At 41.1% G+C, this 14,701-nt stretch overlaps 1 protein-coding gene across 6 annotated transcripts in view; it reads right to left on the bottom strand.

Moving 5' to 3' along the window:
* The window catches only part of RUNX2 (RUNX family transcription factor 2), a 347,192-nt gene that overhangs the window by 114,607 nt on the left and 217,884 nt on the right, over positions 1-14,701 (bottom strand). For 2 of the 6 annotated variants that reach the window (XM_063666238.1, XM_054490200.2), the window contains 2 exons: positions 11,840-11,905; positions 6,043-10,299 (listed from right to left, as the gene is read on the bottom strand). The exons of 2 other annotated variants lie outside the window; for them this stretch is intronic. In XM_063666238.1, the coding sequence (XP_063522308.1) occupies positions 9,821-10,299; positions 11,840-11,905 (545 nt within the window). In that variant the 3' untranslated portion in view covers positions 6,043-9,820. Of the gene's footprint in view, positions 1-6,042; positions 10,300-11,839; positions 11,906-14,701 lie in introns of those variants that run through there. 2 more of the 6 variants (XM_063666239.1, XM_054490201.2) reach the window with 1 other exon arrangement.

Here is a 14,701-nt window from a genome sequence, read left to right as displayed (position 1 = left end):
CCTGCTCTCCAGGAAGGGCCTTCAGGGCAGCATTTGGAGGTGGCATGAGCTAGCAGCAGCGTGCAGCCTGGTCACTGTCTGATCTGGTCAGCCCAGCCGCACAGAACACCACACAGGCTCTGGCAGCTCCCTGGGAAAGAAGAAAGCAGCATCTTGCATGTGTGGCTTATTCTGAAAGGAATAGTATCTGAGGGATTTGATGGACTCTGACAGGGGGAAGAAGGTAGTGAAAAAGATGGAACAAAGATGCCATTTAAAAATACTGGCTCGTGTTCAGGATTTCGCTATTTTTTACGGCAAGGAGCAAGTAAAAAAAAATCCTCCTATTGATGAGTATTTTTCTACAGTCATTAAAAGTCAAAGGGCTCAGGGCTTCCGACTTTCCCTCTTGGGAAACCTGTGAGCTCGTCTTCTGGACAGCTTAGAAAAGGGTTGGATGGCAAAGGCGAGAGGCTCAAAGGCCCCCAGCAAGCAGCTCCGCCGAGGAACGGGTGCAGGGGACACACTGTGTTTCCAGTTCAGATTCTGTGATCTTTCTGCCAAACAGGGGTTTACAAAGCAAAAACCTCCAGAGAATTCTCGTACTTTCTGGCTTATTCTCCTGGTGTTCGTCTTAACAGGAATCAGCTGTTTGCCTTCTCACTTATACAGCATGTTGCTGAGGAGAATTTAGCATCTGGCCTGGCTATTATTAAAAACAAGAACATCCTGCTCTGTTGGGAGAACAGCACCACTGGCAATAAAAGGACAGAGATCATTTGCATTCAGGATTCCAGAGATGTGTTTCAGTTCAATATCTGTGCTCCCTCCTTCCACCCCTGCTTTCATTTTAAGATTTCCTGATGCATCCATCATTTGCAGCGTGGTCTACTTTTTTTCTGAAACAGGCACACAGAGACAGAGCATATTTTTTCCTTTCACTGGGAGGCAGGAATGACTGGAGTTGTTCAAACACCGGTCCGTTCCTGCATTTCCTATGATAAAGTTGAACTACCAGAGGAATTTTTTTTTTTTTTTTTTTTTTTTACAACTGCGGAAATGAAAAAGTAAACAAGACTGGGACTGCATTGGTATTTAGGCTCCAGCTTTTTGTTGTTGTTTTTGTCTTTCCCTTTTTTTAAGCCATTGGGCTAGGAGCCTGAAGGGACCATATAATATGAAAAACCCTGAGAGGTTTTATTAGCCAATAAAAAAAACTGAGTTCCTATTAACGACTTAACTCCTTGCTGAAGTTCAAACTTGCTTTCTCCTTGGATCCTTCTCTCCCTCTCATGCCCACGAGGAATGACGGTTGGTTCACCAATCTTTCCCTGCACAACCTGAGCTCACAGTTTGTGCTCCAGAAGGTGTGGTTGAGAATCGTATTCAATAATAATCTCTGTATTTCTCATCTGTGAAGCCATAAATAAGATTTCTGCAAGGAGCCGAATGTTCTACGCCCCCAAATCTACACACACAAAGACTCTTTAAGCACTCTGCTAAAAAAGAGTAAAGTCATTGTGATTTCTAGGATTTTAAATACTAAGTGATGGTTAGGGAGAACAAAATCAGGCTAAAGCATTTCTGGGATAAATAATGATCCCACAAAAGGCTCCTCTCATTTGGGGGCAGAAGAATGAAGGGAAACTCACAGAGAAACAGAAAGTGAAATTGGTCCAACTATTTCACTGCTGGAGATAGATGGAGTTAGGATACATAGGTGACTTCATTTAGGAAGGAAAGTATGTCAAAGGTGATTTAATCCTAATACTGTTTTATTAATCGTGCCGCAATTCTATATGTCTTGTGGTTTTGTTATCTGCTTTTTGCTGCTTTTAAATAAATTTGTACTTTTCTATCAATCCATCATCCAATTGTGTTTTGGGTGTTCTTGGTATTCCCCTCTCTCAAAAACACCCTTAATTTCTGGCATTATATACTGTATCTCTAATTCCACAAAGCTCACTCTATCCTATTTCCATTTTCCACATTCGGGTTAACTCTAGCACTTTTGGTCCTCCCAGAGAAATTTCCTAAGGCCACATGAGCCTGTGCATTTTTGTGTTCCGGTCCCATTTAATGTTACTGCTGCAAGAGCTACTCCCTGAAGGGCTTATGTGGAAGAATTTTGCCTTTTTGTTAAAAGTATTTTGCTCTATGTCCTTGATTTCTTTATAAGAATAGCAGGTGGGGGAAATTCTTCCCTTTTCATTGGCTACGGAGTGGGACGGAATGACCTGGAAAGAATAGATAGCAATCAAGAAGTGAGCTATGTTTGCAATGCTAAAACAGGAAGCAAGTTTTGCAGAAAACCCCACTAAGTGGCCTGACATCAATGCAACAAGATAATAAGAAATGAATTAAAATACATTTTGGTAAATGTTAAATGTGTTTCCAGAAATTTGATCCCTCTGCTTCCCAAATGGCTGAGCATATCTGAATAGCAGGGCTGGATTAAGTCACAAGCTTTTGAATAAAAGCTTTACAAAAATTACTAAAAACTCCTTAAATGTTAGCTTCTCCCTGCTCCCTTAACTGACATATTAAGGAGCATCCAGTGTCCCTTGTCCCAATAACCTATTTGAAGACAAGTAATTGTTTCTTTATCACTTGTGGGATAAAGGTAGCACTTTTTTTTTTTTTTGAAGAATTTGCAGAAATAAAAAACTGAGGCCAAGAAACACTGCCTCCTGAGTACGTGTGTGGGGGTGGTGAGCCCCATCTTTCTCTGAGTGGGTGGCTGTTCAGGTACCCTTTCCAAACTTCACCCTCCTCCCTCCCTCCCTTCAGGCACGCACATACCTGTGTGTGCATACACATATACACACATACACACATACACCACACCACACACACACACACACACACATACACACACATCACAAATATACACACACACGCACATATATACACATGCACACACACCACACACATATACACACACATACACATGCACACACACCACACATACACACCACACACACACCACACACATATACACACACATACACATGCGCACACACACCACACAATACACACCACACACACCACACATATACACACATACACACACCACACATGCACACATACACACATACACACACACCACACGCACATATATGCACATACACACATGCCACACACACATATACATACATGTGCACATACCACACACATACACACATGCACCACACACATATGCACCACACACATACACATACACACATGCACCACAGACACATATACACGCACATACATACATACATCCCCCCCACACACACACATACACCCCACACACGCCCACACACCCACATCCCTGGTATATTACCCTTTGCATCTTCACCGGATCCTTTTCCTTGATAAGTTTTGATTCATAACTTTTTAAAATTTCATTTCCAAGGCCTCCTGATTGAATAGCTACCGCTGAGAAGCCCCTAGGAAGACACAAAGAGGCTTCTCAGGGTCCACAGGAAAGGTGGTGAGGAAGGAAAGACTCCCTTGCCTTTGCTCAGAACCCAGAGTTTAAATCAAGAGTATCAGCTCTCCACATACTGGTTCCTACCTGGCCTTTCTTAAGCACCTTTTCTGGACCAGAGGAGAGAGACAATGGAAGAGCCGAGATGGGTTGGGAGCAATTTGGACTATACCTGGGGTGCATAGGCCTAGGGTGCAAGCCTGATTCCCAGTACCAATACCTGGACAGCTCAGGTGTTATGAACTCTTGCATGAAGATGTCCTTTCCAGCCCCACAGAAACTGACTAAGGAGTGAATGCATGAGAGTTTGCTTGGGATTTTCACAGCTGAGCTGGCCCACATGCTACAACTGGAGCAGTCAGTTGAGTTGTCCTCCGCTTCCCCAGAAGAACTTAGAGATGGTGACACTGTTATCATAAGCATCCTTTTTAGATACCTCCAAATTGTTGCTTCCTAGGACTGGTCTCTAAAATAATTTTCGAATAGTTAGGACAGAGAGGCCAACTGATAGCACTGCTTATTGTTAACCTGGTAATCGAGGTACAGGCAAGCCAGTACCTCCATTTCTGCAGTGGCTCTTGGCTAGGTCATTATTGTTTACCAACCATTTCCAGAGAGAATGAAAAATTAACTGATAAACAGCTGTAGGACCTGCTCTCACTGACTGCCAATGAGGGCTTCCCTGACATCCTCCCTTGCCTTTCATACTGTTTTCAAGTCCCATAAATATAAATATGTGGCTCTTCCACTGCGTCTGCAGATAATAACTTCAGGGGCCTTCCTGTTTACATGGCAATACCCATTTCCCAGCCAAATAAACTCTGTGACAGAGACCTGAGGTGTTTATTGGGCCAGTCCTGGCTGGGATTGAGTTAACAGGAAACACCCACTCTTGCAGAAATGCCTGATGATTAAATATTTGGGGGATAGGGGACACCAGGGGTCAAAAACACTGCAGAAATTGCTTTCTTCTTCCGCCTGCCATTTCAGTGAGAAACAGGCCATGATAAATATGGCCAACCAATCCAGGCTTAACAAAGCCCCACAGCTGGGCTGTTCACTGGCTGCACAGCCCATGTTGCAGAGAGGAGTGAAGAAGTGCAGATGAAAAAGCCAACAGCAGCCCTCACAATACATCCAAATCTTGGGGTGCCATCAGGTGAAGGGATGGAAAAGGTTGATGTGTAGCCGTCACTGGGAAGTCCCTCAGCCTCTGCCTGGCTACTCTGATTTAATAAGCAACGTATTCTCATATCAGTTCTGTCAATAAAGCCTCTAGTTCAGTGGTTCTCAATCGGTGGTGATCTTGCCACCCAGGGACCATTTGGCAACGTCTGGAGACATTTTTGATTGTCCTAACTAGGGAGGTGCTCCTAACGTTTAGTGGGTAGAGGCTAGGAATGCTGCTAAACATCCTACAATGCACGGGACAGCATCCCTGACACACACACACACAAAGAATTACCCAGTCTGAAATGCCAATAGTGCCAAGATCTAGCCCAGTGCCTTTTCATAAACCAAGAAACTGAGACACAGAGGAATAAAGGGATTCGCCCTAGACCATCCTGATGGAGAAAAGTGGAGACAGAAAGAAAGCCACCGTGACCACCTCCCTTGTGAATGCCCTTTAAAGTCACACAGATGTTTGATTTTTTTTTAAATAAATCAATCTACATCCTCAGAGTTGCAGACAAGTTCCCTGGCTTAAGCTCACCCAAGTGCTTTCAGGACATTTCCTATTCTTGGAATTTAACTATTTCCAAGACTTCTTAGAAAATAGTCCCAAAGGGTTAAGAATGAGCAGATCTTCAAGGTCTCTAACTCTCCCTATGATGTGGGTCAGCTTGGCCACTGGCTGACCTTCTCTGCACCACGATTTCCTGGGTCCCTATTTTAGAATTGTGGTGAGCCCAAGCATTCAGAAAGCATAGGACACAGAGAAAGCAACCTTTCTACCCCAGGCCTTCAACCTTATCACAAGGGGGGGACTTACCAAAAATAAACAATGGCCAAGGGAAAAAAAAATCTCCAAACTATAGTTATGTTCACTAGGAGAATTCTTCTGAGGCTATAGCCCTCCAGGCCAAGGTCCATTTTTACTCATCCTTGGGCTTTGGTTGACTTTATTTTTAAGAACCCAAAAGAGATGTGGAAAGGAAAACAGACTAGCCTATATCTGGGCTGCCTGAGATCTTCTGTTGATAGCCAGAGGTTCACTTGCGGGGCCCTGTTCATGTTCTCAGAGATTAGAATCATGAAGTCATCAAGACTGCATCTATACCTCTGATAGGTCCCCCAGTTGGAATAAATGGCCTTACTCAAGGATGAGGTGAGCACTCCTTCCTTCAGACACAAGCTAGTAAGGAAGTGAGTTCACTGCTAGATTCTTTGCCCACCCCTCTCTAGGAATAGGACAAAACAAGAAGACACCGTTTACCAAGATTTTTTTTCTTCTCCCCAGTAATATAGCATCTCTTCTCTTAGCTAGCCCTGGCAAGTCCTAAGACCAAACAGTGCCCAGGTGTAAGCAGGAGTAGACATCAGACTAGGGAGAAACCGTGAACAAGAAAAGACCCAAGGTACACACATAACAAAACCAAAAAAGCCATTTTATTGAAAATTAAATTCAAACTTCAAATTAATATTACAATCATGAGAAAAATGCCAAATAATTCAATTTACAGTTGCAACATACAATACAAATAGTCCCTTTGAAGTTAAGAGTAAACTCATCCACAATCATGACCTGTGGCACAAAGCGGAATTTTTACAATATGTGCATGGAAAGCAATTCTTGGGCAATAGCAATTGGAAAAAATAAAAATGAAAGCTTGTATTTACACAAAATGCTACAAATATTTTTGTTCCACAGAAACCTAAGAATGGTAAAGCATATCCAAAAGAAATGGAATTTTATTCAGAATACCTAAGAAATTATTGTAAGTTATGGTTTTGGCTGATATATTTCAAAGTACTGCATTAAAAAGCAAACAGTTATTTGTAAACATGAAGTAAACAAACATCTAAAAAATTCTCACATAGAAAATATTTTTTAAATGCATTCGTTTTCTAAAAACAACAAATTCAAGGTTTGGAAGAAGTGTCTTTTATTATTGTTCTTTCAAATACCATAGGTATAACGATTACTTTTGCTAATGCTTCGTGTTTCCATGTATTAACCTGGATTCTGGGCCAGTCCCTTTCCTCGGAATGGAGGGAATCCTTAAAGCTGTACACACATCTCCTCCCTTCTGAATTTATCACAGATGGTCCCTAATGGTGTGGACTTCTCTGTTCATTTTGAAACGGCCCTGGCAAGGGAGAGGCAGTGAGACCGTCTAAAGAGCAAACAATAGTTAATCCGTTGAGTTTCTCAGTTCTGGGCTGAATGTTATTCCACTAATCTAAAACCAAAGGTGTGGTACCTGTTCTGGAACTCTGATATGGGTTAAAATTTGTGAGACAACTGAAATGGATAAAAATGTGGCTGCATTGATAAGACTGTAAATTCCAGCAATGTTTGTGCTACATACAGAACCACGCTATTTTAATTCCCAGGAACTAGTACATGGTTCCACAGTAGTAGTAAGACTTTGCTTTGGTCTTGAAATCACAAATCAAACACATGACCCAGTGCAAATTAAGGGTTCAGTGAAAAAAAAAAAAAAAAGAAAGAAAGAAAAACAAAATTTTAATCCCTAGACCAAAAAAGGGCAGAATTTGTTCTAAGAAATGTGAATTACCCCCATTGGGGTGGTTGGAGTGAGGGTGGAGGGAAGAAGTGCTTGAATTTTTCCCAAGGAAAAAAAGCTTCTAAAGTGTTTCTGGGTTGCTGCCTGCAGCCACTATAGTAACATTTCAACACAAAAGCATCCCTAAAGTCACTCGGTATGTGTACTGTAAACTTAAAAAAGCCCTTTTAACATTAAAAAATAATGTACAAATATAGTACCTTTTTAATTAAATAGGATGCAGCTGGCACTGGCGGTAGCATTTTTATGTCAATTAATTAAAATTGAAATGTGTAACCAGACACTGGCTTTTTTAAGTGCTGCTGAAACGAACACACATATTTTACACTTACAAATAAATGGACAGTGGTGTGCTTCAAGCTACCACACACAAACAATAAATAGTATCAATTACTACTTCCATCTTACTTAAGTAATAGAAAAAGTGGCTTATTTATCTAAGCATACTTGGTATACAGCCTTTAGAAGGCAAAGTGTTTTGTTTTCCCATCCATTTTTATTAGAAGGAGTCAGGATGAATTCCAAGGGAGACTCCCAGGCAGAAAGCACAGGTCCAGCTGCCCCACACGCTGTCCTGCAATGCTGGGTGGCCTACAAAGGTGGGTTTGAGAAGGACCAGAGAACAAGGGGGCTGTTAGGGTTTGAAGGCAAATCTCTGCTAAATTCTGCTTGGGTGGGTGGAGGATTCCAATGAAGGGACCCTGACTTTTCGGGGAGGAGAGCAGGGATTGGCCTGGTGGTGTCATTAGATGATCCTTGTTTGGATTAAGGATTTGCACTTGGAAATCTGCCATGTGACTGCCAGGAGTGGTCAAAGTGCATGCCACAGAAGGGCTCTAGCTCAAATTCGTACACAGTAGTAGACACCAAACTCCACACCCCCTTGCCCTCCTTGGCCCTCCATTGTAAGAAATACAAATGTCAAAGGCTGTCTGTAGGTCCCCATGGGCCATATGTCCTCTCAGCTCAGCTACCTGCTGGAACTTGGCTGCCTTTTCAGAGGACCTACTCCCAAAGGACAGTGATGTCATTCTGCTCCTCTAAATGCAAATTCTGTGGAAAGCTGCCAGTGGGGCCTTGGGTAAGGCAGATTGGGGTTCCCCTGTTGTGTTGTTTGGTAAGGCTGGTTGGTTAAGAATCCCTGGTGCAATTTTGCTCTCCTGTACTAGGTGTCTCATAATTGATCCTCTATCCACATGTGTGGCTTTTAGCTGACTATGTCTTTGCTATGAAGCCTGGCGATTTAGAGTTTTGCTTAACTATGAAACCACAGAACATTTTTCTGTAGTTCAATGATTTACTTGTGCTTGTCTTTTTAATATGACAAGAGTCATAATTACCCCAAAGAAATTAGAAAACCACATCACTCCAGCATTTCATGCTGATAAAGGGCTAAAGGTTGTTTTTTAAATCCCTAATTACTGCTTTAGAAGGCAAAGCTGTGTTAGAGGCATTCAAAGATCTGAAAGAACTAAACATAACATTTCCTTCATACATCACAAAAACAATCTATATCTAAAATATTTGGAGATGGAAGTATTTTTTAAAATCACATTGTGCCTGGATGAACTGAAATTGCTTAGCAATATTTCAGATATGGCTCTAGACCACTGAAGAAATTTGTTATTTAATAAAGAGCACTTTTAGAGACCGAAGTCAACATATCAATACACTAAGAAATGTTTCAAGGGTCCAAATGTCATTAAATAATTATAAATATATCTTTAAAGTTATATGACCATTCACGTTAGCAAGTTACCTCAGATTTTACACATATTCATAATTTAAAAAAAAGAAAACAAATAACACATAGCCAAACGCAAACACTATCTATACCATTATGGCTATAATAATGTATTACCATTTTCAGTTTTGCATAAAAGGAGAAGGCAGGTTTTAGGGATAGGATTTGTTTTTGGTTCAGTGGGAAAAGGGGAGAAGGAGTGTTAAAAAGTAAAATAAAATAATCTATCCTGATCAGTTATTTTTGAAGTCACTTTCTTAGAGCAGGAAAAAAGAAAAAAAAAAAAACGAACCCAGATGAGGACCTGCAGCATGTCTGAAAGCAGAAATTGGAAGAGTTATTCTGAATGATGGTACTGTGATGGAAGCGTCCATTCTACCTCATGTCCCTTTAGTGCACCTCAACTGGTTTTGTAAGCTGTCTGCGGAGGGCACTGGTCCATACACAGCTGCCACCATGAGGGTGTGAGGTTTCAAAGCACAGAGAGGAAGCGGTTTTGCTCTTCTCCCTCCTGAACCTGGAGTCCACCTCTCTGAATTGGCATATGAACAGGTTACTGATGATAACAGACCAAACAACAAAAACAAAAATACCTTTTCCCTTCTTTGTTCCTTTGTAAAAGTACATCTTAAATAGTAAACAATCTGAAGCTCGATTGCGATTGTCTCTCTTGAGCCTTCTGCTTCTCAATATCTACCCTCTTATGGCTGCAAGATCATGACTGAGTGAGTGAATGAAAAATCTTCTAAAAAATAGGCACTTTGTAGATAGCTAATCGATATACATATATATGCACTCTCTCTATATATGTATATATTGATACGTGTGGGATGTGGCCCCCAGATACCACTGGGCCACTGCTGAGGAATTTCAATATGGTCGCCAAACAGATTCATCCATTCTGCCACTAGAATTCAAAACAGTTGGGGAACTGCTGTGGCTTCCATCAGCGTCAACACCATCATTCTGGTTAGGCAAATTTGGATTTAATAGCGTGCTGCCATTCGAGGTGGTGGTGCATGGCGGAAGCATTCTGGAAGGAGACCGGTCTCCCCCCGGCACCATGGGAAACTGATAGGATCCTGACGAAGTGCCATAGTAGAGATATGGAGTGCTGCTGGTCTGGAAGGGTCCACTCTGGCTTTGGGAAGAGCCGGGATAGGGTGGTGGCAGGTAGGTGTGGTAGTGAGTGGTGGCGGACATACCGAGGGACATGCCTGAGGTGACTGGCGGGGTGTAAGTAAAGGTGGCTGGATAGTGCATTCGTGGGTTGGAGAAGCGGCTCTCAGTGAGGGATGAAATGCTTGGGAACTGCCTGGGGTCTGAAAAAGGGCCCAGTTCTGAAGCACCTAAAAATTATAACAGAAGATGGAGGGAAAAATCTGTAAATATCAATTAAAATAATGATAGAATTGTTACAAGAAAAAAAAAAAGAAAACTTTAGCTTTCCCATAAAGGAACAGCAAGCCACAGACAGACCTTCAAATGCACTAGTCACTTTATAGTCTTTTTCCCCCACTTTGCAGTCTTAACAGCATTGATCCTTAAGTTCTTCACCCCCAGAGAATCCCAGAGGGCTTTAAAAACCCACGTGTGCCAGGTCAATGTGTAAACCAACCCAACACTCTGATCACATAGGTTCACTCACCAGACTTTAAAACCAAATCCTCATGGATTTTTTTCCTCTTTTTTTTCTCATTGCACTTTAGATATTTGAAGTGAAATTTTTACTAAGTCAGACAAGTTTATTTTCCTCAACTCCATATAAAGAAATTCCAAAATAATGTCTTACTGTTATTTACTCTTGGTAGGCTCCTTCATCAATGAAGGAACATCAAAAAGATATCCTATCATGTTCCTATCATTTCCTTTAACGCCTTAAAAGAATTTAAAATCTTGTCAGAGGTCTCGTCTTAGCAACAGTGAAATCAAACCAGAAACTCACAACTTCTCTGGGGGTGGACAGGGAGGGTCATAAGCTACTAGATAGTCGGTTTTGAAAGTGGGAGTTAGGAGGCACAAGGGGGCTTGGTACCTTAGGAATCATTGATTTCAAGTCTTGATGGGAGACTTGTAACCTGATTTAGACCAGGTGCTAACAGTAGCTTTTGCGAGAGGCTCGCTGCCTAGGGGAGATTAAGAGGAGGGCACTCCCCACCCGTCTCCCAGGCCCCAGCACCACATCCTACAGAACCAGCTCCAGGTCAACCTGAAGCAGTAACCTGAAGGCAAAGATGGTTTTCCCCTAAAACATGAAGTCCTTTCACTTCTAAAGCTAACAGTAGGCCTCCTTAATAGATGTTTCTGGTGCCTAAGTTATGAAACCACCGTTATAAACCATTTCATGTGGCAATTAGTTTTCTGAAATGCTAGAATCTTGTAGTTGTGATCTTTAAAGATTGGGTTTATTATTATTTTTCTAGAATTGACAGAATTGTGACAAGCTCTTTTCTAATACCAGTGCTCTTGTTAAGATATTGTTCCCTTCTAAAATATTTTGATTATTCAGATCTCATATATTTGTTTCTCCTACAGCTTTTAGCTATAAAGGAAAGCACTAAACAATTCTTGAGGACTTTAATGAATGGGTACTTCTTCACCTCATTTTTATTCAGACCTTGTTCTTGGATATTACAATGTTTATTAAGGGAATAATCCGAACACTTTTCTTTAAAGGTGTTGATTGAAGGTTGCTAATTTTTGTTAAAATGCACACTGCTTATAATCTTCACAAAACGCAAGGGTTAAGTGCCATGATGTGCATTTGTAATAAAAAGTGACTCTTTAAAAGCAACATATAGTTAACAAAACTCACAAATCGGACAGTAACAACCAGACAGCCCAGCCCAGCCCAGCCCTGCCCAGCCCAGCAATTGTTAAAAGTCTCACCTGCCTGGCTCTTCTTACTGAGAGTGGAAGGCCAGAGGCAGAAGTCAGAGGTGGCAGTGTCATCATCTGTAAAATGAGGGGGATGAGCTCTAAGTTCCCTTCCAGCTCTAATGTTCTATGACTATGAATTCCAAGAGAGAAGGAGAAGCAACAGCCTTAGGGGAGGGGTAGACAGAGAGTTTCCCATCCCTCATTAGTATTTCCCAGAGTCTGCAGGCCCATAAGCAGAGGGTAAAAGCTAGTGAGCAGCTTCTAAGGCCAGAAGCAAACACTTTCAAGATGAAGAACCAAAACTGACATAGCCCAGGCAGTCACTCTCTGCTTTTTATAAATTCTTCCATCCTCAACTAGCCTCTACCTATTCCTCCCAAAAACGAAATTCTGACAAGCTTAAGTTTAAAAATATGGAAGCAGCAATTATGACAGAATCAGAAATGGGAGCAGATGCTCCATAACAACTCCCCCGCCCAATGCTTGTACCCTGCCTTGTACAATACAGAGGCCAAATGGAGGCCACAGACGTTCCTCAGGCAGCCTCTGCATTGCAGGGCATCCAGGTGACCTTGAGCTGGCAGAACTAACAGCGATGGGCAGGGCAGTTCTGTATGCATTAAGTTCAATATTTAGATCATATAAGAAAAACCAGAATAATGTGAACAGCGTGTATCAGAAAGAAGTCGCACTTAAAACGCCAACGTGTGCCCCCTGCAGAAGTATGGAGTTGACACAGATAGACATGTTAATGTAAAAACTGCTTCTCAGGTGTATTTGTACTTAAAACACACTGTAGTAATAATTACAATTCTGTATGGTTTCACTTATTTTGATGCAGAAGCCTCATTAAAACTCTTTATGTGGGGCCTCAGCAGTAAACTCCAATATGGTTTTGAATTTACCCCTCCCCCCTCCTTCCTCTCAATTTTACCTGATACATTTTGCTGATGTTTTTATTGCCCATCACATGCCAGGATCACTGTACCTTTTTGGTTTATAGATGCTAGCTAACACAAAATGACATTCGTTTTTCAATTAACGAGCTCTGGTTATGGTTTATAGAAAACAATGCAACAAATTTCCGCTAGGTTTACAGCATTTTAACCAATCACTTCTAGGCATTTGAGTCTTAATGTCTTGAGAATGGCCTCTTTCTTGATAAAGAGCACTAATGTTGACTTGAAAGGGATTATAGGATAATTTTTCAACTTACAAACAATAGAATTTTCTGGAATTTGCTTAGTCATTTTATGTTACCAAGAAATGTTCCTGAAACATATTGCAACATGTTCTGTAGGAAGAAATAGTAACAATTTGCTCTAGTACCATACGAGATCCCTTATAAAATAATCATGATAGGGTGGTGGGAGAAATCCTAAACTTCAAAGAAAGACTATAAACTCCTTCCTAATCTTCAATTTTTTAAATAATAATGGTTACAGAAGCAAATAATATCATTAAATTTTCTTTCATTGAATAAGGTTGCATCTATGCTTCTAATGTCTGTTTTGTACATGAAGTCAGGTTTTCTTTTAGAACCCCTTCTTGGGCTATTTTGACATTGTATCCTAAACTAGTCATCCTTGTGTCACCAACCACATTGTAGCCACAAACTTACCAACATAGAACTGGATGTTACATCAACTAAAGTAAGCAAAATATAAATTTGACTTATTAAGAGTCCATATTATGAAGCCCTAGAGTTCTAAAAGCAGTGCAACCCCAATCTGATTTTATAAATATAAAACCAAAGCTCAGCCACTCCCCCAGTGATATGCCTGGTACCCTCAGAGCTCCCAAGAGCCAGTTTAAAACTCATGACTACAACTTACTGGATAGATAAAGCCAAAGGTGGTTTGGGGACCTTTTTAAAATAGCAAGTAACAACTTGCACAAGTCCATTCTTTTTGCTGTTATCCATGTTATCTCCTCCATATACAAAGTACATTCGGCTATTAGGCTTTGCTGAACAGTGGAGAAGTTGAGAGTGCTATAGCCAACACAAGATCACTTGGTGCTAAGAGTTTCAAAATGGTATGTGCCTACATCTTCCTGGGGGACTGCCAGGAGTTACCAGAAGCCCAAGATAATCATCGTTCATTTTCCTGATGGGCTGGTTTTACTCAACTTGGGGAAAATAATACACTATACAATAAACATGAATATGATGTGGAGGAGAATGCAACATTTATGTGAATTTTTAGATAAATACAAAATGACTTCAACAAAACTTTGCACTTGTAAAGCTTTAGGCTATGCTCCGAGATCCCCTAAGGTACTCAAATACTCCTTTATGCTGGTTGAGGAACTCTGATGGAAAAGTCTAAACTCTTAATTTACTGCTTAGGTAATGCAAATCTAACCCATTTGACAAATAGGAAAGCTGGTATCTGGAGAAAGGAAGCCATTTACTCAATATCACAAAATCACAGCCACAGCTAGACAGACCTCTTTGACTTCTAACAAAGGATATGCGATCTTAGTTACCCTTAAGGAATTTGGTTAACATGATCACAGGTCTACCTACATACACACACACACCTGCTATCTTAGAAGTTGATTTGCCTAAATGAAAAATACTCAAAATATCTCAAAATACTTAAATTGACTCTTCTACTGCCTAAGTGTTGCCCCAGTGAGAGTTCCTATCTTTGGGATATTATTAATAACTCTTTTAGGCCTTGTTGATCTAATCTGCTAAATAATGGGCAATTAGTTTAGTTTCTCAGGGCAACATGTGAATGAGACCAAGGTCAAGGGTACGATCCCCTTAGGATTTGCTGGCTTCTTACAGATGCATTTCATTCCAAAACTGCTGTCTACACCCCTAGCCAAAGCCAAACAGCTTGCAAACAAATGCAGCTGTCA

Source organism: Pongo pygmaeus, chromosome 5 (assembly GCF_028885625.2).
Source record: "Pongo pygmaeus isolate AG05252 chromosome 5, NHGRI_mPonPyg2-v2.0_pri, whole genome shotgun sequence".
Taxonomy (NCBI): domain Eukaryota; kingdom Metazoa; phylum Chordata; class Mammalia; order Primates; family Hominidae; genus Pongo; species Pongo pygmaeus.
Note: the sequence above shows the minus strand (reverse complement) of the source record. Positions and strands in the feature narration are given on the sequence as shown.